The 27,840-nt window shown below is 41.4% G+C and overlaps 1 protein-coding gene across 7 annotated transcripts in view; it reads left to right on the top strand.

The window, feature by feature from the left end:
- Window positions 1-27,840, top strand: part of AEBP2 (AE binding protein 2) — a 104,075-nt gene that overhangs the window by 19,642 nt on the left and 56,593 nt on the right. For all 7 annotated transcript variants that reach the window (XM_055280453.2, XM_055280447.2, XM_055280454.2 and 4 more), the window contains exons 2-3: window positions 3,294-3,501; window positions 14,063-14,170. In XM_055280453.2, the coding sequence (XP_055136428.1) occupies window positions 3,294-3,501; window positions 14,063-14,170 (316 nt within the window). The remainder of the gene's footprint in view (window positions 1-3,293; window positions 3,502-14,062; window positions 14,171-27,840) is intronic.

Here is a 27,840-nt window from a genome sequence, read left to right as displayed (position 1 = left end):
AAAGCAAGTGATAGGGAAAATGGTAACCACTTCAGGGTTAAGGGCCTCATGAAACTTGAAATTTCTTTCTTTCTTTTTTTTTTTCTTGAGACAGAGTCTCGCACTGTTGCCCAGGCTGGAGTGCAGTGGCGCGATCTGGGCTCACCGTAAGCTCTGCCTCCCGGGTTCATGCCATTCTCCTGCCTTAGCCTCCCAAGTAGCTGGGACTACAGGTGCCTGCCACTACGCTTGGCTAATTTTTTTTGTTTTTAGTAGAGACGGGGTTTCACTGTGTTAGCCAGGATGGTCTCGATCTCCTGACCTCGTGATCTGCCTGCCTCGGCCTCCCAAAGTGCTGGGATTAACAGGCGTCGTCAGCCACTGCGCCTGGCCAGGGGAAACTTGAAATTTCTAGGGTTTAAATAAAATACGTATTTCGGTATAGAAAAACCACCATACCCAAGGTTAGTCCTGCAACAACAAACAGTATGTGCATATTCAGGTATTCAAGAGCTGATTCACATTTGAGAGTTTTACAGAGATTACAGAGTTTTAGGATGAAGCCTTAGAGTTGCAATTTAGAATCTATATTGACTAGGCAGGTAGATGTATATTTATTGCATTTAACTAGGTAGGTAGGTAGATGAGCTTAAATACTAGAATATCCTTTAAGGGAAAACTTGAGACATTTTTCATATCTGAAGCATCCTACAAGAATATCTTTGCTTTTAAAAATGGATACGTTTCTAGCATGGGCAGCAAAACAAGACTCCGCTGCTACAAAAAAATCGAAAAATTAGCTGGGTGCTGTGGCTCATGCCTGTAGTCCCAGTACTTTGGGAGGCCAAGGCAGGAGGATTGCTTGAGCCCAGCCTGGGCAACATAAAGAGACCTCATCTCTACAGAAATTTAAAAAATTTAGTTGGCCATAGTGGTGCACACTTGTAGGCCTGGCTACTTAGGAGGCTGAGGTGGGAGGATCACTTGAGCCTGGTAGGTCAAGGCTGCAGTGAGCCGTGATAGCACCACTGCACTATAGGCTTGGCAACGGAGTGAAGACCCTGTCTTAACATCCCCCTGCCCCCCACAATAGGTACATTTGATGTTAGACACAGATCATTATAAAGCTTACTTAAGCTAACAAAATTCATGTAAATTTTCTCAGGTGTGAGTGAATAGGTTGTATTGGTATATAGGTGAATGTTCTTTTTATTTTTTGAGACAGAGTCTTGCTCCTGTCGCCCAGGCTGGGGTGCAGTGGCGTTATCTTGTTTCACTGCAACCTCCTCCTCCCAGGTTCAAGCAATTCTCTGTCTCAGCCTCCTGAGTAGCTGGGATTACAGGCGTGCACCACCATACCCAGCTAATTTTTGTATTTTTAGTAGAGATGTGGTTTCACCATCTTGACCAGGCTGGTCTTGAACTCCTGACCTTGTGATCCACCCACCTCGGCCTCCCAGAGTGCTGGGATTATAGGGGTGAGCCACTGTGCCTGGCCTGAATGTTCCTTTTTTTTTTTTTTTTTTTTTTTTTTTTGTTGAGACGGAGTCTAGCTCTTCCGCCCAGGCTGGAGTGCAGTGCCGCGATCTGTGCTCGCTGCAATCTCTGCCTCCTTGGGTTCACACCATTCTCCTGTCTCAGCCTCCCGAGTAGCTGGGACTGCAGGCGCACACTACCATGTCTGGCTAATTTTTTGTATTTTTAGTAGAGACAGGGTTTCACCATGTTAGCCAAGATGGTCTCGATATCCTGACCTTGTGATATGCCTGCTGCGGCCTCCCAAAGTGCTGGGATTACAGGCATGCGCCACTGTGCCCGGCCTGAATGTTCTTTTTTTAAAGAAGGTATATGCTGTGGTTGACTGTCATGATGCCCGCAATTTTGAAATGATTCAGAGAAACAGATTACAGATAGCAAATAGGGTAAAATGTTAATTGAATTCAGATTTAGCTATATTTTGTGTCTTTGAAATTTTCCGTGATAAAAACTTGGCAGGAGGGAAGCATACCTCTTTAAAGTTAATATAATTTTCACAACTTGACCTGTGTTGTTTCTTAAATTGTAAGCAGATACACACCTTTTCATAGATTTAGTCTGAGAACATTTTCCCTTGACCCTTATGATTGAAGTGACTTTCATGTAATTTATTTATTGAGAAGATTTTGAAAAAAGAAAATAAGTGAATTGCTTTTAAAATGAAGGCAGAAGTGTGGTACATTTTATTAAGATGTGAATTTTTGAGCATTTTGGCCACTAGTATATACTTTTTTTAGTAAATAAAAGAGTTACTACTGTGTAATACTTTATTTTATTTTATTTTTTGAGACGGAGTTTTGCTCTTGTTGACCAGGTTGGAGTGCAATGGTGCGGTCTCAGCTCACTCCATCCTCCGCCTCCTGGGTTCAAGAGATTCTCCTGCCTCAGCCTCCCGAGTAGCTGGGATTATAGGCACCTGCCACCACACTCAGATAATTTTTTGTATTTTTAGTAGCAATGGGGTTTCACCATGTTGGCCAGGCTGGTCTCGAACTCCTGGCCTCAGGTAATCCACCCGCCTCGGTCTCCCAAAGTGCTGGAATTACAGGAGTGAGCCACCACGTCCAGTCATATGTAATACTTTAGTAAATAAAAAGTAAAAGGGATTGATTGGCATTTTCAGTCTTTTCTTTTTATGGCTAGAGATGAGTTAAAAAAATAAAATAAAATTTTAGGGCTAGGAAAAGATTTTTTTATTTGGACTTTAGAAAAATCAGAGACCAGTTTTCTCTCTTCTGCTTTTTTATTTAGCAGGGAAAATACTGCAAAATTTCCCCAATTCTTTGACATGAAAAGAAGTAGGATGTGGCAGCAGTTATATTTTCAGATTAATGAATAGAAGAGATTTCAGGTCAACAAGTGATTTGCAGAGCCATAAAGATAATGCTTTGATTGTGAATTATTTACAGCTGGAAACTCTTACTTTCTCATGCTTCTTTGAACTGTGGAAGGGATGAGATGTGATAAGCTGTGTGTGTGGGGGTGTGTGGGGGTGTTTTGTTTTCTGTAAGATATAGTATTGAGTTCATGCCTGCCAAAAGTTGCTTAAATTATTCCATATCTGATTTTGAGGTACTGTTGTGTTTCTGTCTTGATTTGTACTTCGTTGCCAACTAATTAATTTAAAAGCATTGCTGTTTTCTAATGGAGAATATGGTTACTATGCTTTGTTCACATGGAGCAGAATGTCAAGTGGTAATCTTAATTAAATATTTATAAGATCATATTCATGTTAGTGAATTTCTAGGAATAACACAGCCTTTTTTCTTCTTTTGTAGCATAAGCAGTACTATAATGGATGTAGACAGCACAATTTCCAGTGGGCGTTCAACTCCAGCAATGATGAATGGACAAGGAAGCACTACTTCTTCAAGCAAAAATATTGCCTATAATTGTTGTTGGGACCAGTGCCAGGCTTGCTTCAACTCTAGCCCAGATCTGGCAGATCACATCCGTTCCATACATGTAGATGGTCAGCGAGGAGGGGTTGGTTTTGTCATTTCTTTTTTTCACTCCCTGTTTTCGTTAGTTTTATTAATTTATAATTGCTAGTTAGGCTTTTTTGCTGAAAGTAATTTGGGATTATTTTTACACAGGCTTAGTTTTTTCAAATAAATTTTTAATAATTATTTCCCATATACTTGATAGAATCAAATAAAAATAGGATATGTGCTGGATTTTAGTTTGCTTTTAGATACGTTATTTTGAAGAAATTTGACTTTTAAAAGTATAGTAGGTGACAGTATTATAAATGAATACAGTGTATTCCAGGGTTCTGATGTTTTGAGTTGAGAACATTTAGAATTAGCACTGTCTTGATTTTCCTTTGTTAGAGGATCCTAAATTATTCCTGATGCTTAAATTAACTGGGGAGACTATTGGTACCAGGATTAGTATATGCAATTCTGTTAAATAACAACCTGAACTCATTATTTGTGAGTGAGAATTGATCATCTTTCCCAGGTCTTGTCAGAGCTGATTTAGATGGAAAGTTCTGATTAGTCAGTATTGACCTATGTCCTTTCAGGAATACGTTTAATTGTGTCAGTTCATGTAACTTCTATTAGGTACTGAATAAAAGGAGCTAAGCAAATTGGGTAAGCCAAAAGTAATGTGCCAAAATATTAATTTATACAGTTCATGTAACTTCTATTAGGTACTGAATAAAGAGCTAAGCAAATTGGGCAAGCCAAAAGTAATGTGCCAAAATATTAATTTATACATTGTTTCAACTTTACCTAGATTTTTGTTGAATAGTTATCACACTGAGTGCATTTTTCAGAAATTAATGTCACAGTGTAAGGGCAGGTAATTTATTAATATTAGGCCACACATTTCCTATCAGCCTGCCATCACTATTGAAGAACAGATAACTAACAGTAAAAGTCATCATGCTTTAAGTTAGTGGGTAACTGTTTCCAAGGTTCTGTTGATATTTAGAGTATAGTATTGATCTTTTTTTTTTTTAAACATCCAACCAGGTCAACGTTTCTAACATTTTAAGCGGTGGTGTCATACTTGAATTTTTTTTTTTTTTTCTGAGAGATGGAGTCTCACTCTGTTGCCCAGGCTGGAGTGCAGTGGCGTGATCTTGGCTCACCACAGCCTATGCCTCCTGGGTTCAAGTGATTCTCCTGCCTCAACCTCCCAAGTAGCTGGGATTACAGGTGCCCACCACCATGCCTGGCTAATTTTTGTATTTTTAGTAGAGGTGGAGTTTTGCCTGTTGGCCAGGCTGATCTCGAACTCCTGAACTCAGGTGATCCGCTCGCCTCAGCCTCCCAGAGTGCTGGGATTACAGGCGTGAGTCACCGTGTGTGGCTGAAATTTAAGACATATTCATCCCTGTCACAGTATGTTGTAATGTGTCAGCAGTCTTTTGATTACTCAAACTTGATAAGTATAGCACTTGTACATTTGTCTTCTTGTTAGAGTTAATATGTGTGATGTCTGAGTAACCAGTAAAATGTTATACTTACCTATGATCTGTTAATTAACTGTGTCCATCATACGGTATTTTCAGCGTAAAACCTAGCTCAGTGGTTAGGCTACTTTGGTAACCCAGTCTTCTCCCCCAAGCCATATGTCAGATACTTAGTGTGAAGTATCTTAGCAAGTTGGTTTTCTGGCTTTTGTAGATCTGCTTTTTGTGAGCCAGTGCTTGATGTCACTTGGTATATACCATTTTCGAGCATCATGGCATGATGCTTTTTTGTCACTTGACTTAGCAACTGTGTATAGAATCATGAGCTATTTGGAAGATCACTGGGCTTCTCTTAGTAGATGTGGGAGCGAGAGAATTTCACATTTCTGAGTCTTGGAATCCCGCAAGCTGATTTGGCATACAACCTGATGAGAATTTCAGCCCTTCCCAGATTTGTAGAAAAAATGCAGTTACAGTCTGATTTTTATTTTATTTTTATTTTTTTAGAATTAATTATTATTTTTTTTTTGAGACAGAGTTTGGTTCTTGTTGCCCAGGCTGGAGTGCAATGGTGTGGTCTCAGCTCACTGCAACCTCTGCCTCCCGGGTTCAGGTGATTCTCCTGCCTCACCCTCCCGAGTAGCTGGGATTACAGGCATAAGCCACCATGCCTTGCTAAATTTTTTTGTATTTTTGGTAGAGACGGGGTTTCACCATGTTGGCCAGGCTGGTCTTGAACTCCTGACCTCAGGTGATCTACCCGCCTCGGCCTCCCAAAGTGCTGGGATTACAAGTGTGAGCCACCGTACCCGGCCAAGACTGATTTTTAAAATAATTAAATATATCATGTAATCACAGTAACTATATATACCTGTACCTTACTGATACAGAATTAGACATGAAATGTTGGCATTTGTCCTGTAAGTGTAATATTGAAATGAAAAATCTCCCATGTCATTTCTTGAACTCTTACTCAAAATATCACTTGATTGCCAGTAATAAGATTCTCTAGCTGATTTTAAGAGTAATGCTATTTGGCTGGGCGCAGTGGCTCGTGCCTATAACCCCAGCACTTTGGGAGGCTGAGGCGGGCGGATCATGAGGTCAGGAGTTTGAGACCAGCCTGGCCAATATGGTGAAACCCCGCCTCTACTAAAAAATACAAAAATTAGCTGGGTATAGTTGCGCGCCCCTGTAGTCCCAGCTACTCAGGAGACTGAGGCAGAAGAACCGCTTGAACCCGGGAGGCGGAGGTTGCAGTGAGCTGAGATCGTGCCACTGGACTCCAGCCTGGGCGACAGAATGAGACTCTGTCTCAAAAAAAAAATAAATAAATACATTAAAAAGAGTAATGCTATTTTGGTCAAAGATAGGAGTCCTGATCTTTGAAGGACATTATTTGCTAAACTATAAATGTAAAGGATCAAATAATGTAGAAAATGCATCCCAGTTTTTTCCTACATACCAGTCATTAGAATATAGACTGTGGTTGGTTGGTTGGTTTGTTTGTAGAGATGAGGTTTCACCGTGTTGCCCAGGCTGATCTCCAACTCCTCGACTCAAGCGATCTGCCTGCCTTGGCCTCTGAAAATGCTGAGATTACAATAGACTATGTGTTTTGAACGATAAAATGTGAATGAGAGTTTGAAAACTTGGTACTACTGTAAAAGACAAGAAAACTCGATCTGATTTTGTGCTTTGAGATTGGCTTTTGTGTTTGTTTTTTCTTTTCTTTTCTTTCTTTTTTTTTTTTTTTTGAGATGGAATCTCGCTCTGTTGCCCAGGCTGGAGTGCAGTGGCACGACCTCAGCTCACTACAACCTCCGTCTCCTGGGTTCAAGCAATTCTGCTGCCTCAGCGTCTCAAGTAGCTGGGATTACAAGTGTGCACCACCACACCCAGCCAATTTTTGTATTTTTAGTATAGATGGGGTTTCACCATATTGGCCAGACTGGTCTCGAACTCCTGACCTCAGGAGTTCCTGAGGAGGACTTGATCATCCTGCTCAGCCTCCCAAGGTGCTGGGATTACAGGCGTGAGCCACCGTGCCTAGAGGGTTTTGTGTTTTGAAGAGTAGTTGTTGGTTGGAACATGAGATTTTTTTCTTTGAAATGAACTTTAAAAAAATGAAAACATTTTCAGCTGGGCACAGTAATCCCAGCACTTTGGAAAGCTGAGGTGGGTGCTTGAGCTTAGGAGTTTTGAGGCCAGCCTGGGCAACGTGACAAAATCCTGTCTACAAAAATTAGCTGGGTGTAGTGGCACACGCCTGTGGTCTTAGCCACTCGGGGGATGAGGTGGGAGAATTGCTTGAGCCCAGGAGGTTGAGGCTGCTGTGAGATCGTGCCACTGCACTCCAGCCTGGATGACAGAGTGAGATCCTGTCTCAAAAAAAAGAACAGAAAACATTTTTAATATACAGTTCAGGGGCTCTAAGTACATTCACCTTATTGTGTAATCGCCACCCACTCTGTCTCCAGAACATGTAAATTATCATCCCAAATTGAAATCTATACCCATTAAACAAACTTACTCTCTGCTCCCACTAGCTCCTGGTAACCACAGTTCTACTTTTATCTCTGTGTGTTTGACTGTTGTGGGTATCTAATATAAGTAGAAAACACCTGATTTTGTTGGCCTAATTATTTTTTTAGATTTCTTACTTCTTCTTTCTCTCTTAAGTGTTAAAGTGTCATCATGGAACAGAAACATATGAGAAAAAAATTGGTAACCCTAGAAGATTTTATGCTTCTGATTATTGAAAGATGACAGTTTTACTGGAGCAGTAAGTTAGCAAGATCTAAACTATATTAATTTCTGTTCTTTTTCTCATTCCACTATAATCTTTGCCCTGAGGAGAAAAGCAAAACCATTATATAATGTATCCACTTAGCATTGTTTTTTCCCCCTTTTAAGCTGTTTATGTTGCTATGTTCATGTGGACTTCTTTGGAGGCTGAAGTCAAGTGGAGTTTAGATTTTCCTGGCCTGATTTCTACATTAAAATTAAACTGATCATTTAAACATCAAATTATGAATACACCTTTTTTTTCTTAAATAGAGATGAGGTCTCACTGTGTTGCCCATGCTGGTCTTGCCTTGGCCTCCCAAAGTGCTAGGATTACAGGCGTGAGCCACCATGCCCAGACCAATACGCCTTTTTTTAAAAAAAAATCATGAGAGTGCTTTCTACAGTTTCAAAAATAAAAACAAAATGGGCAAAAAGAGAATCAAACCTATCTCTAGTGTTAAGTATGATAGAATTTTGTTATTGTTGCCCAGGCTGAAATGCAGTGGTGCAATCTCCACTCACTGCAAGCTCCATCTCCCAGGTTCGAGTGATTCTCCTGTGTCAGCCTCCTAAGTAGCTGGGACTACAGGTGTGCACCACCACACCTGACTTACTTTTGTATTTTTAGTAGAGATGGGGTTTCACCATGTTGGCCAGCCTAGTCTCGAACACCTGACCTCAGGTGATCCACCTGCCTCTGGCTCCCAAACTGCTGGGATTACAGGCCTGAGCCACCGTGCCCGGCCTAGGTCCGCATTTCTATGTGTGACTGGTTTCTGAAGATTAGACTCTGAGTTATCTTACTAATCAAATTTCAAATCCCAGTGTCCTCTTAATATGTCTTGGAAAGTGGGGAACTTGTAGGACTTTAGAGGCTCAGTGTAAAATATATTACTGTTCTTTCTTTCTCAGCTATTTCTCACATAAAAACAATTTCTGGAAAGAAAGCCGTTTAGGTTTCTTGATATAGGATTTATTTTCTGTGTCATTTGAGGTTTACTTTTGCATATATTCTTTGGTGTGTTTCTTTGTTGAGAGGCAAAGCGAGGAGATTGTGGGCAAGGGAGGAATATGGTACGGTATTATTGAAAGACTTGAATGAGTCCAGTTGACTATAGCACTCAGGAGGTCAAGGTTGCAGTGAGCTATAATTGTGCCACTGCCTTCCAGCCTGGATGATAGAGCAAGACTCTGTTTCATTAAGAAAAAGAAAATAAAAATTGGGCTTGATGGTGCCGTGGAATCATCCATCCAACGCCTCTGCCTGACTTTGTGTGTGTGTGTGTGTGTGTGTGTGTGTGTGTGTTTAATGAGACAGAGTCTTACTATGTTGTCCAAGCTGGTCTTCCTATCTTGTCCAACTTCTGGGCTTAAGCAGTGCTCCCATCTCAGCTTGAGTTCCTGGGATTCCAGGCATATACCACCATGCTCAGCTGGCCTACCTGACTTTAGATGGTGTCTCTCTTTTCTTTTTGTGTAATTTTACTGAAAACAAGATCATTTACCCAGTATAATTAGGCCTTTATTTTGGCATGTAGATTATTCCGTTAACTTGCTCTGCATTTAGAATATATTTGGCTGATTTTAATTTACTGGTAATAACTGAATTTCCTTGTGCATACTTACTCTGACAGATTAACATTGTACTTTTTTGCAGTGGATTTTTCATTTATATATAGAAAGATTTCATAGATTCATTTGTGTTCTTCAGGTGCATAGGTTGTTTGTGCATTTATCTATATTATCATACAAGCCATTTTAAGTATAGGCCATTCAAATACATTCAGATACGTACACTGGTACAAGGATACACTGGTTCAAGGATATTGACCAAAGTGAAGGAGACTCAGACTACCCTTGGCTCCTAGGTTTGTACTATCCTTATTCACTTTGGGCATTTTGAAGAAGATTCCTGAAGGTAAAACCTATTCTGACAGAAACTCAGTACTTTGTAGAGTTCTCAACAGAAAGCCGAAACCTCCCTGTAACACTGAAATTTTAGACATCTACATCTTACGTGTAAGGCCCTTGTAAACTTGAAGATTTCTTTGGCAGTCCAAAAATACATGTATGTTTTTTGAGATGGAGTCTCACTCTGTCACCCAGGCTGGAGTGTAGTGGCGCGATCTCAGCTCACTGTAACTTCCGCCTCCCAGGTTCAAGTGCTCCTCCTGCCTCAGCCTCCCAAGTAGCTGGGATTACAGGCATGTGTCATCACACCTGGTTTAGTTTTTGTATTTTTAGTAGAGGTGGGATTTCGCCATGTTGGCCAGGCTGGTCTTGAACTCCTGACCTCAAGTGATCCACTCACCTCAGCCTCTCAGAGTGCTGGGATTACAGGCGTGAGCCACTGCACCTGGCCCAAACATATTCTTTTAATGGCTGTGTGGGTTTAAAATTTTTTTTTCCTGGACTTGCTGGCAGGAAAACTTGATGGCAGTTATTTTGAGAAGGAACCTTCGGTGTCTAATATAAACCCAGTTATTTCATTGACTGGTCTTTCTGAGATAATATAACATCTTATATTTTCGTAGTGTTTTGGACTTACCACATGTGTGCTCAAAGTATTTCTGATGAAAAAGGAAGTAGATGATTCTTCCAAGATTACATAGCTGCAAAGTGAAAGAACTGGATTGAATTCAGTTTAGCAGTGGCATGATCTTAGCTCACGTAGCCTCAAACTCCTGGACTCAAGCAATCCTTCTACCTCAGTTTAGTAGTTGGGACTACAGGCATGCGTCACCACGTCTGGCTGATTTAAACATTTTCAGAGTTGGGATCTTGCTGTGTTGCCCATACTGGTCTGAAAATCTGTCTTCTAGCCAGCATCTTGCCTCAGCCTCCAGAGCAGCTGGGATTCTAGGCACGAGTCACTGTGCTCAGCAGGTTGTTTTCCGTTTCTGTTATGTCTCATACAACCTAATACAACACAGTTTGCTGTATCATGAGAGACTGGACTTTGGACCCCTGTGTCTTATTCTGTTAAAATAGCCAGACCTTAATTCATTTTAAAATAGAAGAACCATGGCAAATTATATTCTTAAACATACTTCTTCCAAATTTGGATATAATTGGAATCCTATGGTGTTTGATTTTTCAGGGTTAATTTTAACAGTAGGAGAGTTTCTAAAAATAGTATAAAAATATTTTTCAGATATTATACATCTAAAAAGTCTCAGATTTGAAGAAGACCCTTTTGTCAGATTTGGGATTATTTTTATCAAAACGTCGTCCTAATACAGGCTAGGAAAGGAAATATAGCCTTGAACAGTTTTGTGTTTTTTTGTGGATCTTTCTTTTTTCTTTTTCTTTTTTTTTTTTTTAAGACGGAGTTTTGCTTTTGTTTCCCAGGTTTGAGTGCAATGGCGCGATCTCAGCTCACTGCAACCTCCACCTCCCGGGTTCAAGCGATTCACCTGCCTCAGCCTCCTAAGTAGCTGGGGTTACAGGAGTGCGCCACCACACTCGGCTAATTTTGTATTTTTAGTAGAGACATAGTTTCACCATGTTGGTCAGGCCAGTCTCCAACTCCTGGCCTCAAGTGATCCACCCACCCCGGCCTCCTAAAGTGTTGGGATTACAGGCATGAGCCATTACACGAGGCCTTTTTTGGATCTTTCTAAACATTTCACCCCAATATAGTTAAACACAGTTAACTTTGATCTCTTTACGCCTACTTCATTTGGTATAAAATTCACTAGGTTGAAGATTTTGGTTTTTCTTTGAATCTGAAGTTGTTGCCTTAATTGTGTTACTAGACATTATTCCATGTAGAGTCTAAACCATACTTAATAAGGCCGTATCAGATGTAGTTTCAGACCTGCCATTATCTCTATAGTCATGTTTGCTCATAGAAAAAAAAAATTAGAAGCCGGATACTACTGTGTCTACCAAATTTAGTGATTGAGTATTGTTAGGTAGAGGCAGTGTTTATTTCGAAGGAACTAAATCCTATCTTTAAGAGTATTTCAGAGTGGGGTGGGGGGTCACTTAAGAATTCTTTTAACATTAAGGAGAATCCTTCTGTCACAAAAGTTGTTACAGGAATGATCTTGATATTGTTCCCAAATACTTTCTTTAAGGCATTTCTGTTTACGTATTAGGTTGGTGCACAAGTAATTGCGTTTTTTTCAATTAATGGCAAAAACGGCAATGACTTGTGCACCAAACTAATAATATGATTTCTGAGAGAATTTTAAACCAACCCCTGATTCCTCCTCTTTGTTACTTGGATTGAAAAATAAGACTTTGAATCTAGTAGTAGTTGTGTTTTTTTTTCTTGAGACAGGATCTATCTCTTACTGCCCAGGCTGGAGTGCAATGGCATCATCATAGCAGCTCACTGTAGCCTTGCCCTCTCCGGTGCAAGCAGTTCTCCCACCTCAGCCTCCTAAGTAGCTGGGACCACAGGCGGGCACCGCCATGCCTGGTTAATTTTTGTATATTTTGTATAGACAGGGTTATGGCATGTTGCCCAGGCTGGCGTCATTCCTGGGCTCAAGCAATCCTCCTGCCTTGGCCTTCCAAAGTGCTGGGGTTAGAGGTGTGAGCCACTGTGCCTGGTGAGTCTAGTAGTCTTGATTTCAAAAATTGATAGCATTAATTACCCATGTGTGATTATTAAACAATATTGAGTTAATTTCTGTAGCATTTAAGTTTTTTTTTTTGGAGAGAAGGTCTCACTCTGTCACCTACACTGGAGTGCAGTAGTGCCATCACGGCTCACTGCAGCCTCCGTCTCTTGGGCTTAAGCAATCCTCCTGCCTCAGCTACTAGCCCTACACCCTCCCGCCATCCCCGAGTAGCTGGGACTACGGGTGCATATGCCATTATGCCTAGCCAATTTTTTTGTTACTTATGTAGAGACAGGGTTTCGCTGTGTTGCCCAGGCTGGTCTCGAACTCCTGAGCTCAAGCCATCCCCCTACCTCAGCCTCCCGAAGTGCTGGAATTGCTGGTGTGAGCCACCACATTGGGTGCGTATAAGTATTGCTTTGTATTTTATTTCTGTTCCTAGATTTATTTTTAAAAGTTACTTTTAACTCTGAGAACCTTGGCCATTAGTTTATAAACGTCTTCTAGGGTTGGGAATTTTGAGTATGAAGGAGGAAACGTTATGACTTCCTTTATCTCATACTTAAACTAGCAAATTCGTTATGGAGTCAGGATATGCAGTAACTTCTCTAAACAGTCTTGTCAAATGGCAGTGGTGGTATTGCCTTGTTATACCTATTTGACGTAAGATGGTATTGTTTTTGAGTTAAAAATTGACCTCAATTATTTGTTTATAGACTGTCAGTTTTTCTAGTCTGTTAAAAATTTTATTTTAGGCTGGCTGAAGAAAGATTCTTCAGTTCTTTGTATATCTTTCTTGTGTGCTGTATGTATGTAGTATATTACAGTCTTCAAAGTGTGACTCTGTAATTGTTCTTACCTTAGAAAAGAACAGAGCCTTTAAGTGGTTCTTTCAAGATAATGATTGTGGTAGACCCTTCTTTTCCTGACATTGGGAAGCAGTTTTCAGCGTTTGGTTTGATGGAAGTATCATCAGTTAGGAAACTGACATGTCACTGGTAGGAAGATGATAAAGATTAGTTTGCTAGTTTTGGTGCTTTCCAGCTAGTTATACTTAGTACCCTGAACCTAGAATGTGGATCTATTATGAAAGTAGGGTAGCTCATGTCTGTTGTTTTTATTACTATATTCACTTAATATTTTGTATTTTATTTGTTTCATAACAAAATTTCATATTCCAGACAGAGTCTCAAATATCTCTCTATTGTCATAATCGAGATAGAAATAATTCTTCATGATTAGAACAGTATAAGAACAAATATTGTTAGTATGCATGTGAGACCAGGATATCACCAGTAAAAAATTGTAATTTGATAATTTTCATTCATTCTTTGAAGTTGAAAATATCAGTATCTTCTAATTAACATTTATTAGTCATTTCATTAATTTTTTTATACCTTTATATTTTCCTGCTATTTAAAATTAATAGATGTTTGTTCTTTTGTGCAGTAAATACAAAAATGTAAATAATGGCCCATGGTCTCAGTTCCGAGGGATATATTGCTAATATTATATATATTTCCTTCTGAATGGTATTCTGTGATTGGTGTGTTAATTCCTTATCGAAGGTATGGACAGTAGCATTAAGGGTGGCTTATACTAGGATGTTTTGACAGTTTATATTAAGCATTTTGATTGGCTTGTACATTCAATAGCTCTTGTCAGTTGAAGACTTATAACGTTAATTTGAATGTATGAGGAATCAAACTCTTCTTGAGATAAGTCATGAAAATTAATATGGCTCTGTTTTTCTTAACAGGTATTTGTTTGCTTATGGAAAGGTTGTAAAGTATATAACACTCCATCTACCAGTCAAAGTTGGTTACAAAGGCATATGCTGACACACAGTGGAGACAAACCTTTCAAGGTAAGGATGTATTTATTTATTTATTTATTTATTTATTTATTTATTTATGACACAGAGTCTCACTCTGTTGCCCAGGCTGGAGTGTAATGGTGCCATTTTGGCTCCCTGCAGCCTCCACATGCTATGTTCAAGTGATTTTCCTGCCTCAGCCTCCCGAGTAGCTGGGACTACAGGCGTGTGCCACCATACCTGGCTAATTTTTGTACTTTTAGTAGAGATGGTGTTTCACCATGTTGGCCAGGCTGGTCTTGAACTGTTGACCTCAGGTGATTCTCCCACCTCGGCCACCCAAAGTGCTGGGATTACAGGCGTGAGCCACTGCGCCTGGCTGTTTTTTTCTTTTAAATGTTAGCTTAAGCTGACATGTTTCCTAATAGGCAGAATTTTGCTCCTCTAAATTTTTTTAAAAACAACCATTTGTTTTAACATTCTTGTACATGCATTGAATTTCAAAAGTAGATGGAGATAAAGCTCATTTGATCCATTTTTTTCTGTTTGAAGTACAGGAGAAATGTTGCTGTTGGATTAGGGTCTTAAAAATAGCTAGTGAGTAGACTAATGACTGGAAGCCATGTTGGTTTTTTTTAATACCTTGTGGTCTGATTATGTTTTCTTATTGTTAAAGGTTTCGGCATTTTCATTAGCAAACAACATTGACTATTATATAAAATAAATAAATTGTAGGACATTAAAGGATTTGATTCCTTTCACTCAGTTTTGAGGTCACACTACTGAGCTTAGTTGTAATTAGTTGTAAATCACTTTTGTCAAATTAGATGTATTCTGGGAAATCTTTATTTATTTATTTATTTATTTATTTTTTGAGATGGAGTCTTGCTCTGTCACCCAGGCTGGAGTGCAGTGGCGCGATCTCAGCTCACTGCAAGCTCCGCCTCCCGGGTTCACGCCATTCTCCTGCCTCAGCCTCTCCGAGTAGCTGGGACTACAGGCGCCCGCCACCGCGCCTGGCTAATTTTTTGTATTTTTAGTAGAGACGGGGTTTCACCGTGGTCTCGATTGCCTGACCTCGTGGTTCGCCCGCCTTGGCCTCCCAAAGTGCTGGGATTACAAGCGTGAGCCACCGTGCCCAGCCTTCTGGGAAATCTTTATAAAGAGCAAGTTTCTGTAAAAATCTTTTCCATTTATCTTTATGAAAAATTAAATATTTTGGTTTCTATTTATGGAAAGCAGCATATACCATAGAGATTAAAAGTTCATGTTTAAAGGAGTTTAATAGTTGTTAAAACCACATTTACTGGAATGAATACTGTGCCAGTAACTTCCCTTGGGTTTTGTAGAGAGTGAGGTAATTCTTGTGGAGTTGCTTTTAAAAACAACTTTTTTGGAAAAAGCAATCAACAAGTTAAAACATTATAACAAAAGTTTATACTAAGAATTATTTGTCTCTCTCTTGTTCCTGTTTCCCCCCTTCCTCCCAAAAGTATAATTATTATTTGTTTCTTGTGATTTTTTTCTAGTATTTCCTTATGCAACTACAAGCAGATAAATATGTAGTCTCATTCTCCTTTCTTTCTTACACAAAGTCTAGTAAATTAAATACTGTCTGTACCTTGCTTTAAAAAGAAACAAACTTAATTTTAGAGCAGCTTTAAATACACAGATTACTTTTTTCTATATACCAAGTTTCTTCCATTCTTGAAATATTATAGTGTATATGTGTACCTTGCTTTTTTGTTTTAATTTGAATAGTTCCCCCCCTCCCCAAGATGGAGTCTTGTTCTGTTGCCCAGGCTGGAGTGCAGTGGCATGATCTTGGCTCACTGCAACCTCTGCCTCTGGGGTTCCAGCGATTCTCCTGCTTCAGCCTCCCAAGTAGCTGGGATTACAGGCATGCGCCATCACGCCCGGCAAATTTTTGTACTCTTAGTAGAGATGGGGTTTCACCATGTTGGCCAGGCTGGTCTTGAACTCTTGACCTCGTGATCCACCCACCTTGGCCTCCCAAAGTGCTGGGATTAACCACACCTGGCCCTAATTTCAATAGTTTTTGGGGAACAGGTGTTTTTTGGTTACATTGGATAAATTCCTTAGTGGTGATCTCTGAGATTTGGTGCACCTGTCACCTGAGCTTTGTACACTGTACACTTCCCTCCTAGTCCCCGAAGTCTATTATATCATTCTTATGCCTGCTCATAGCTTAGCTTCTAATTATAAGTGAGAACGAAACAATATTTGGTTTTCCTTTCCTGAATTGCTTCACTTAGAATAGTGGTCTCCAACTCCATCCAGGTTTCTGTGAAAGCCATATTTTGTTCCTTTTTATGGCTTGAGTAGTATTCCATGGTATGTATGTGTGTGTGTGTGTGTGTGTGTGTGTGTGTGTATATACACACACACCACATTTTCTTTATTCACTTATTGATTGAAGGGCATTTAGGCTGGGTCCAATTTTGCAGTTGCAAATTGTGCTGCTATAAACGTGTGTGCAAGTGTCTTTTTCATATAATGACTTTTTCCCAGTGTCATTCATATTTCAATCCCAGTAGTGGGATTGCAGGATCAAATGGTAGTTCTACTTTTAGTTCTTTAAGAAATCTCTGTACGATTTTCTATAGTGGTTGTGAGAGGTTACAGTGTGCTGGCAGTCCTCACAGCCCTCGCTTGCTCTCGGCGCCTCCTCTGCCTGGGCTCCCACTTTGGTGGCACTTGAGGAGCCCTTCAGCCCACCACTGCACTGTGGGAGCCCCTTTCTGGGCTGGCCAAGGCGGGAGCCGGCTCCCTCAGTTTGCAGGGAGGTGTGGAGGGAGAGGCGCGAGCGGGAACCCAGGGTGCGTGCGGTGCTTGCGGACCAGCTGGAGTTCCGGGTGGGCGTGGGCTTGGCGGGCCCCTCACTCAGAGCAGCCGGCAGGCCCTTCTGGCCCCGGGCAATGAGGGGCTTAGCACCCGGGCCAGCGGCTGCAGAGGGTGTACTGGGTCCCCCAGCGGTGCCAGGTCACCGGTGCTGCGCTGGATTTCTCACCGGGTCTTAGCTGCCTTCCCGCAGGGCAGGGCTCGGGACCTGCAGCCCGCCATGCCTGAGCCTCCCACCCCCTCCATGGGCTCCTGTGCGGCCGGAGCCTCCCCGACGAGCGCCACCCCCTGCTCCACAGCGCCCAGTCCCATTGACCACCCAAGGGCTGAGGAGTGTGAGTGCACGGCATGGGACTGGCAGGCAGCTCCACCTGCAGCCCCGGTGCGGGATCCACTGGGTGATGCCAGCTGGGCTCCTGAGTCTGGTGGAGATGTGGAGAAGCTTTATGTCTAGCTCAGGGATTGTAAATACACCAATCAGCACCCTGTGTCTAGCTCAGGGTTTGCAAACACACCAATCAGCACCCTGTGTCTAGCTCACGGTTTGTGAGTGCACCAATCGACACTCTGTATCTGGCTGCTCTGGTGGGGCCTTGGAGAACCTTTGTGTCGATACTCTGTATCTAACTGATCTGATGGGGACGTGGAGAACCTTTATGTCTAGCTCAGGGATGGTAAAGCACCAATCAGCACCCTGTCAGAACAGACCACTCGGCTCTACCAATCAGCAGGACGTGGGTGGGGCCAGATAAGAGAATAAAAGCAGGCTGCCCGAGCCAGCAGCGGCAACCCGCTCAGGTCCCCTTCCACACTGTGGAAGCCTTGTTCTTTTGCTCTTTGCAATAAATCTTGCTACTGCTCCCTCTTTGGGTCCATGCTGCTTTTATGAGCTGTAACACTCACTGCGAAGGTCTGCAGCTTCACCCCTGAAGCCAGCGAGACCACGAGCCCACCAGGAGGAACGAACAACTCCAGACACGCCGCCTTAAGAGCTATAACACTCACCGCAAAAGTCTTCAGCTTCACTCCTGAGCCAGCGAGACCATGAACCCACCAGAAGGAAGAAACTCCGAACACAACCGAACATCAGAAGGAACGAACAACTCTAGACGCGCCACCTTAAGAGCTGTAATACTCACCGCGAGGGTCCGCGGCTTCATTCTTGAAGTCAGTGAGACCAAGAACTCACCAATTCTGGACACATTTGTGTTATATTCTAACCAGCAGTGTAAAAGTGTTTCCTTTTCACCACATCCATGCCAACATCTATTGTTTTTTGCCGTTTAAGTTATGGCCATTATTGCAGGAATAGGGTGGTGTTGTGTTGTGTATCTTCTTTTGAGAAATGCTTATTCATGTCATTTGCCCACTTTTCGATGGGATTATTATTATTATTTTTTCTTGTTGATTTGTTTGAGTTCCTTGTCAATTCTGGACATTAGTCCTTTGTTGGATGCATAGTTTGCAAATATTTTCTCCCATTCTGTGGGTTGTCTGTTTATTCTGCTGATTATTTCTTTTATGTGCAGAAGCTGATAATCTGCTGATTATTTCTTTTTATGTGCAGAAGCTTTTCAGTTTAGTTAGGTTTCATCTGTTTGTTTTTGTTCTTATTGCATTTGCTTTAGGGTTCTTGGTCATAAACTCTTTGCCTAAGCCAATATCTGGAAGAGTTTTTCCAATGTTATCTTCCAGAATTTTTATGGTTTAAGGTCTTAGATTTACGTCTTTGCTGCATCTTGAGTTGATTTTTGTGTAAGGTGAGAAATGAGGATCCAGTTTCATTATTCTACATGTGGCTTGGCAGTTATCCCAGCAGCATTTGTTGCAAAGGGTGTCCTTTCCCCACTTTATGGTTTTTTGTTTTTATTTTTTTGAGACTGAGTCTTGCTGTGTCACTCAGGCTGGAGTGCAGTGGCGTGATCTTGACTCACTGCAACCTCTGCCTCCCGAGTTCAAGCAATTCTCCCGCCTCAGACTCCTGAGTAGCTGGGATTACAGGTGCCTGCCACTACGTCTGGCTAATTTTTATATTTTTAGTAGAGACAGGGTTTTACCCTGTTGGTCAGACTGGTCTCGAACTCCTGACCTGAAGTGATCCGCCCACCTTAGCCTCCCAAAATGCTGAGATTACAGGCGTGAGTCACCAATATTTGGCTTTATTTCTGGGATCTCTATTACATTGGTCTGTGTGTCTACTTTATTCCAGGACCATGCTGTTTTGGTAAGCATAGCCTTGCAGTATAAAAAGTCAGATAATGTGATACCTCCAGATTTGTTCTTTTTGCTTAGTCTTGCTTTGGCTATCTGGGCTCTCTTTCGGTTCCATATGAATTTTAGGATAGTGTGTTTCTAGTTCTGTGAAGATTGATGATGGTACTTTGATGGGAATTGCATTGAATCTGTAGATTGCTTTTGGCAGTATTGTCATAGTCACAATATTAATTCTACCCATCCATGAGCATGGGATGTGTTTTCATTTGTTGCTGTTGTGGATGATTTCTTTCAGCAGTGTTTTGTAGTTTTCCTTGTAGAGGTCTTTCACCTCCTTGGTTAGGTATATTCCTAAGTATTTTTTTTTTTTGTAGCTTTTGTAATAGGGGTTAAGTTCTTGATTTGTTTCTCAACTTCGTCATTGTTGGTGTAGAGCAGTGTTATTAATTTACATTGATTTTGTATCCTGAAAGTTTACTAAATTTGTTCATCAGATTACAAGCTTTTTGGATGAGTCTTTAGGGTTTTCTAGATACACGATCATATCGTCAGCAAACAGCGACAGTTTGACTTCCTCTTTACCTATTTGGATGTCCTTTATTTATTTTCTCTGATTGCTCTGGCTAGGACTTCTAGTACTTATGTTGAATGGAAGTGGTGAGTGTGGACATCCTTGTCTTCTTCCAGTTGTCATGGGGAATGCTTTCAACTTTTCCCCATTCAGTAGAATATGGGCTGTGGGTTTATTACGTTAAGGTATGTTACTTCTGTGCCAGTTTTGCTGAGGTTTTTAATCATAAAGGGATGGTGGATTTTTTTGTTATATGCTTTTTCTGCATCTCTTGAGATCACATGATTTTTAATTCTTTTTATATGATACATCACATTTACTGACTTGTGTATGTTAAACCATCCCTGCATCCATGGTATGAAACCCACTTGATCATGGTGGATTATCTTTTTGATAGGCTGTTGGATTTGGTTAGCTAGTATTTTGTTGAGGATTTTTGCATCTTATGTTATCGGGGATGTTGGTCTGTAGATTTATTTTTTTGTTATGTCTTTTCCTGATTTTGGTATTAGGGTGATACTGGCTTCATAGAATGATTTAGGGAGGATTCCCTCTTTCTCTGTCTTTTGGAATAGTTTCATTAAGATTGGCACCAGTTCTTCTTTGAATGTCTGATAGAGTTCAGCTGTGAATCCAACTGGTCCCAGACTTTTTGTTGGCAATTTTTTTATTACTGTTTCAATCTCACTACTTGTTATTGGTCTGTTCAGAGTTTTTATTTCTTCTGATGTAATCTAGGAGGGTCGTGTATTTCCCAGAGTTTATCGTCTCCTGTAGATTTTCTAGTTTGTGCATGTAAAGGTGTTCATAGTAGCCTTGAATGATCTTTTGTATTTCTGTGGTATTGGTTGTAATATCTTTTGTTTTGTTTCTAATTGAGCTTATTTCGATATCATTCTTCTTTTCTTGGTTAGTTTCACTAATGGTCTATCACTTTTATCTTTTCAAAGAACCAGCTTGTTCATTTACCTTTTGTATTGTTGTTGTTCTTTTGGTTTCATTTTGCACCACTCTGGTCTTTGTTATTTCTTTTCTTCTACTGGGTTTGGGTTTTGTTTGTTCTTTCTTGTTTCTCTGGTTCCTTGAGGCATGACCTTAGATTGCCTATTTGTGACCTTTCAGACTTTTCTTTTTTTTCTTTTTTTTGAGACAGAGTCTCACTCTATCGCCCAGGCTGGAGTGCAGTGGCACGATCTCAGCTCACTGCAACCTCTGCTTCCTGGGTTCAAGTGAGTCTCCTGTCTCAGCCTCCCAAGTGAGCTGAGATTACAGGTGTGGACCACCACACCCAGCTAAGTTTTGTGTTTTTACAGGGTTTCACCATGTTGCCCAGGCTGGTCCCAGACTCCTGACCTCAGGTGATCCACCTGCTTAGGCCTCCTAAAGTGCTGGGATTATAGGCGTCAGCCACCTTGCCTGGCATTTGATGTAGGCATTTAATGCTATGAACTTTTCCTCTTAGCACCGCTTTTGCTGTATCCCCGTGGTTTTGATAAGTTGTGACGCTATTATTGTTCAAATAATTTTTTAATTTCCACCTTGATTTCATTGTTGACTCAAGGATCATTCAAGAGCAGATTATTTAATTTCCATGTGTTTGTGTAGTTTTGAGGGTTCCTTTTGGAGTTAATTTCCAGTTTCATTCCACTGTGATCTGATAGGATACTTGATACATAATTTAGATTTTTTAAATTTATAGAGACTTGTTTGTGACCTATCATGTGGTCTATGTTGGCCTATCCATGTCCTGATGAAAATGATGTATATCCTGGCCAGGCATGGTAGGTCTCCCACTTTGGGAGGCCGAAGCAGGTGGATTGCTTTAGCTCAGGAGTTCGAGACCAGCCTGGGCAACATGGCAAAACCTTGTCTCAACAAAAAATAAAAGAATTAGCTGAGCATGGTGGTGCACACTTGTAGTCCCAGCTACGCGGGAGGCTGAGGTAGGAGGATTGCCTGAGCCTGGGAGGCAGAGATTGCTGTGAGCCAAGTTTGTGCCACTGCACTTTAACCTGGGTGACAGGCCTCAAAAAAAAAAAAAAAAGTGTATTCTACAGTTTTTGGATAGAATGTTCTGTAAATACTTGTTAAGTTCATTTGTTACAGGGTATAGTTTAAATCCATTATTTCTTTGTTGACTTTCTGTCTTGATGACCTGTCTAATGCTGTCAGTGGAGTATTGAAGTCCCCCAGTATTATTCGGAAAACTACTTGAGGGGAGTAACTGAGGAAGACTTCCCTGGCCTTGCTAGAGATGTAGATATCCAAATACAAGAAGCTCAAAGAACAGCTGAGAAATTCATCACAAAAAGAACATCACCTAGGCACACAGTCATCAGGTTATCTAAAGTCAAGATACAATTATTATTACATTATTATGTTGCTAGGATTGTTATTATTTTACTGTGTTTATTGTGTTGCTGTCTATCCTATTTCTTAGGTCTAGTAATTGTTTTATAAATTTGGGAGCTCCAGTTGGGTGCATATATATTTAGGATTGTTATTTTCCTGTTGGACTAAGTCTTTTATCATTATTTAATGTCCCTCTTTGTGGGTTTCTTTTTTGTTTTGCTTTTTTTTTTTACTGTTCTTGCTTTAAAGTCTGTTATATTTGATATAATAATAGCTATGCCTGCTTGCTTTTGGTTTCTATTTGCATGCAGTATCTTTTTCCACTCCTTTACCTTAAGTTTATGTGAGTCCTTATGTGTTAGGCGAGTGTCTTGAAGACAGCAGATACTTGGTTAGTGGAATTTTATCCGTTCTCCCATTCCATACCTTTTAAATGTAGCATTTAGGCCGTTTACGTTCGGTGTTATTATTGAGATATGAAGTACTGTTGTATTCATCATGCTTGTTGTTGCCTTAATAGCTGTTGTTTTTTTTCTTCATTGTGTTATTGTTTTATAGGTCCTTTGAGATTTATGCTTTAAGGAGATTCTTTTTTGTCTTGTTTTAGTCATGGAGTCTCACTCTGTTGCCCAGGCTGGAGTGCAGTGGCACAGTCTTGGCTCACTGCAACCTCAGCCTCTTGGGTTCAAGCAATTCTCCCTGCCTCACCCTCCCAAGTAGCTGGGATTATAGGTGCCCACCACCACGCCTGGCTAATTTTTGTATTTTTTAATAGAGACAGGGTTTCTCCATGTTGGCCAGGCTGGTCTTGAACTCCTGACCTCAGGTGATCTGCCCACCTCAGCCTCCCAAAGTGCTGGGATTAACAGGCGTGAGCCACTGCGCCCGGCCAAGGAGGTTCTATTTTGGTGTGTTTTGAGGTTTTATTTCAAGATTTAGAACTTCTTTTAGCATTTCTTGTAGTGCTGGCTTGGTAGTGGCAAATTCTCTTAGCCTTTGTCTGAAAAAGACTTGATCTCACCTTCATTTATGAAGCTTAGTTTTGCTGGATACAATATTCTTGGCTGGTAATTATTTTGTTTCAGGCAGCAGAAGATGGGACCCCAGTCTCTTCTGGCTTGTAAGGTTTCTGCTGAGAAATCTGCTGTTAATCTGATAGGTTTTTCTTTCTAGGTTATCTGATGCTTTTGTCCCACAGCTCTTAATATTCTTTACTGCATCTTGGCTTTAGATAACCTGATGACTTTGTGCCTAGGTGATCTTTTTGGGTTGAATTTCTCAGCTGTTCTTTGAGCTTCTTGTATTTGGGTGTCTACATCTTTAGCAAGGCCAGGGAAGTTTTCCTCAGTTATTCCCCTCAAGTAAGTTTTCCAAACTTGTAGATTTCTCATCTTTCTCAGAAACACCAGTTATTCTTAGGTTTGGTTGTTTGATGTAATCCCACATTTCGTGGAGACTTTGCTAATTTTTTTTTTTTAAATTATCTTTTCTTTGGCTTTGTCTGATTGGGTTACTTCGAAAGCCTTGTCTTTGAGCTCTGAAGTTCTTTCTTCTACTTGTTGTAGCCTGTTATTGAAACTTTCCAGTGCATCTTTTTTTTTTTTTTTTTTTTGAGACCGAGTCTCACTCTGTTGCCCAGGCTAGAGTGCAGTGGTGCTGTCTCCACTCACTGCAACCTCTGCCTTCCAGGTTCAGTGATTCTCTTGCCTCATCCTCCCGAGTAACTGGGATTACAGGTGCCTACCACCACGCCTGTCTAAGTTTTGTATATTTTTAGTAGAGACAGGGTTTCATCATGTTGGCCAGGCTTGTCTTGAACTGCTGACCTCAGGTGATCCACCCGCCTCTGCCTCCCAAAGTGCTGGGATTACAGGCGTGAGCCACCATGCCTGGCCTCCAGTGCATTTTCTGTTTCTCTAAGTGTGCCTTTTATTTCTAGAAGTTGTGATTGTTCGTCCTTTCCTTTCCTTTCCTTTCCTTTCCTTTCCTTTCCTTTCCTTTCCTTTCCTTTCCTTTCCTTTCCTTTCCTTTCCTTTCCTTTCTTCTTTCCTTCTTTCTTTTTGAGGCAGAGTCTCATTCTGTCACCCAGGTTGGAGTGTAGTGGTACAGTCTTGGTTTATTGCAACCTCCAACGTCTACCTCCTGGGTTCAAGTGATTCTCATGCCTCATCCTCCTGAGTAGCTGGGATTACAGGCACACACCAACATGCCTGGCTAATTTTTGTATTTTTAGTAGAGACGGGGTTTCACCGTGGTGGCAAGGCTAGCCTTGAACTCCTAACCTCAGGTGATCTGCCTGCCTCAGCCTCCCACAGTGCTGGGATTACAGGCATAAGCCATGGTGCCCAGCCTCTAGTGCATTTTCTGTTTCTCTAAGTGTGTCTTTTATTTCTAGAAGTTGTGATTGCTGTTTCTTTATATCTTTTTCTCTGGAGAATTTTTCATCCATATCCTGTATTGTTGTCTTTAATTTGGTTTTCACCTTTCTCTGATATCTCCTTGAGTATCTTAATAATCAACCTTCTGAATTCTTTATCTGGAAGTTCAGAAATTTCTTCTTGGTGTGGATCCGTTGCTGGGGTTATAGAACCCTGTTTTGTCATACTACCAGAATTACTTTTCTGGTTCCTTCTAATTTGTTTAGACTAATTTCGGTGGAAAAGACTGGATCTCAGGGCCTGCTGTCTCCCACTTCCTCTGGGGCTTCCTGAGAGCTGGACTGCAGTGATTGTTACTACTCTTCTGAGTGTAGCCATCCAGCAGCAGGGCTACCAGGCTCTGGGATGGTGCTGGGGAATGCCTACAAGGAGTCCTGTGATGTGATTCATCTTCAGGTCTCTGAGCTGTGGATACCAGCACCTGCTCTGCTGGAGGCGGGAGGGGAGTAGAGTGGACTCTTTGGTGGTCTTCGGTTGTAGATATGTTGAGTGTACTTGCTTTCTTGAATACTGGTTATGCTAGCAATGAACTTGTAATGTGGACACACTCAGGACCTCTGGTTGGCCAGGATGTCGCAAGCAGTGGAATTAGCTGTTGTTTTCCCCTTCCTGGGATGCGGGTTATTCTGTCTTGAGTTGCTCTAATGGCTTGAGTTGGTTGGCCTCCAGCCAGGAGGTGACACTTTGAAGAGAGCACCAGCTGCATTGGTAGTAAGTAGGGAGATTGCTTGCCCTAAGTTGGCCTGGGCAGGTATTTTGGTTTCCTGGGAGATGGGTGGGGCTGTGTTTCCTGTTCTGCTAAAGGGGCAGGTAGAGAAATACCATCAGGTGGGAGCAGGGTTAGGCGGAACTGGGCTCAGACTCACTTTCATTGGGCGGGGCTTGCCACAGCCACTGTGGGTGGGAGATAGGGCTTTGGTTTTCAGGCCAGTGGGGTTATGTTCCATAGGGGATTTTGGCTGCCTCTGCTGTGTCATATAGTTCACCAGGGAAGTGGGGGGTTGTGAGAGTCCTGGTTGCGAGAGACCTCATTCAGCTCCCACGCAGTGGGTGAAGCCACTCTCGCTCCTTGGCGTACCGCTCAGACCTTGCCCCGGCTTCCCTGCTGAGAAAGCAAGGCCTTCAGACCTCGCCCCTCCCCAACTGCCTACTCCCTCTGCAGTCTGCGCTGGTATCTGCAGCAGTTCCTGTTCCCTCCCCACCTCCCTTTTCTGCTCAAGAAAATCCATGTCCAGCCGAAATTGTTACTATCTCATTTAGAAGCTTCTTTTGCCCTGTTACCCTTCCCTAATTCTGCTGGCTGTCTTCCGCTAGTACCCTTGTGAGATATAGTGGGGGATGGCTTCCCTGGGCTCTAGCTAGAGGCTGGGAATGCTTACAAGGCATTTCCCACTGCTGCTTCTACTTTTATATTTTGCACAGTTCCATTAAATCTATTTCAGCCCTAAGTAAGGTTAAATCCATCTCGTCTCCCATGATCTGGATTTTCAGATTCCCCAGTGGGGATGTGTGTGTAGAGGCAGGTTTTCCCGCTCTTACACTTTGGGAACTCACAGTTTTTTACCTGTCTCACGGAATTTGCAGCAGTTTACTGCTTCTTTGAAAGGATCTGTGAATTTTTTCGGTTTGCCCGGTATATTCCTGGGGTGGTTCTTGAAGCAAAAGTTCACGGTGTGAGTCTCCCCATGGTGTTCTCTCTGCCAAAGTGGGAGCTGCATGTTAGCCCTTTCTCCTATCTCCATCTTCCTCCTCCCGATTGTACCTTGCTTTTTGAATATACTTTATGCTAGGATCTTTTCATATCAGTTCATAGTGAGTAGTCTCATTTTTTCAGCTTCATCGCCTTCCATTGTGTAATATTAGCAGTTTAACCAAACTTTGTAGATACACTTGGGTTGCTTCTTGTCTTGCTGTTACAAATAGTGCTATAGTGATGAATCCTGAATATGTGTCATTTTGTACATGTATAATTATGTATGTAGGAAAAATCCCCTAAAATGATGTGAGTGGGTGGATCAAAGGTTAATGTAAGCATTGGTAATTTTGATAACTTGCCAAATTGTCATTCCCTAGAGCTAGTGCCATCATCAGTAATTTTAGAGTGTCTGCCTAATGTTGGAGTGTCTCCAAGGCTTTGATGAGAGAGGATTGTCAAACTTTTGGATTTTTGCTAATCTCGTAGGTGAGACATTACTTCTTTTTGTTTGTTTGTTTTTTGTTGGGATACAGAGTTTGGCTCTGTTGTCCAGGCTAGATGGAGTGCAGTGGCACGATGTCGGCTCACTGCAACATCCACCTCCTCAGTTCAATTGATTCTCATGCTTCAGCCTGTGGAGTAGCTGGGATTACAGGCAGGCACCACAATGCCCAGCTAATTTTTTTTTTTTTTGGTATTTTTAGTAGAGATGGGGTTTCACTACATTGGCCAGGCTGGTCTTGGACTTCTGGTGATCCGCCCCCGCTTGGTCTCAGAGAAGTTACATCTTAATAGTTTTTTTTTTTTTTTTTTTTTGAGACGGAGTCTTGCTCTGCTCTGTTGCCAGGCTGGAGTGCAGTGGTGTGATCTCGGCTCACTGCAACCTCCGCTTCCCAGGTTCAAGTGATTCTCCTGCCTCAGCCTCCCCAGTAGCTGGGACTACAGGTACCCACCACCACACCCAGCTAATTTTTGTATTTTTAGTAGAAACGGGGTTTCACCATGTTGGCCAAGATGGTCTCGATCTCTTGACCTCGTGATCCACCCGCCTTGGTCTCCCAAAGTGCTGGGATTACAGGTGTGAGCCACCGCGCTTGGCCCATCTTAATAGTTTTAATTAGTATTTTTTTCATTATGGGTTAGGTTGAACATCTTTTCATATGTTTAACCATTCAGATTTTTTTTCTTAATTTTTGTTTTAAATAAGTGGTCTCTGAAGAAAAAAATTAAGGAGGTAGTAAATGAATAAATGAATGAATAAAAAAGTAAATAAATGGTCTAATTAGTTTTCTGGGGCACAGGTCCTATTACTTTAACACCCCAGTGTTTCCTGTAGTCATACTACAGATCTTGGCCATGACATTTGCTAGAAATGTGACTGCGAACTGCTTTCTTAACTTCCTGTCTAATGTGTAGTTGGTAGTACTAGTTACCTTATGAAGTTCTTGTTAAGTGTGTGCACAATAAATATAAGAGATTATTTATTAAAGTAAAAGAATCATTTAAATCATTTACATCTTCATTGTATTTCCATGTGTGTGTGCGTGTGTAAGTATATTTTAAGGCAGCCATTCTGCTGTTTGACGAT

This window comes from Symphalangus syndactylus, chromosome 5, assembly GCF_028878055.3.
Source record: "Symphalangus syndactylus isolate Jambi chromosome 5, NHGRI_mSymSyn1-v2.1_pri, whole genome shotgun sequence".
NCBI classification, from domain to species: Eukaryota; Metazoa; Chordata; class Mammalia; order Primates; family Hylobatidae; genus Symphalangus; species Symphalangus syndactylus.
This window is presented reverse-complemented; position numbering and strand designations above follow the sequence as displayed.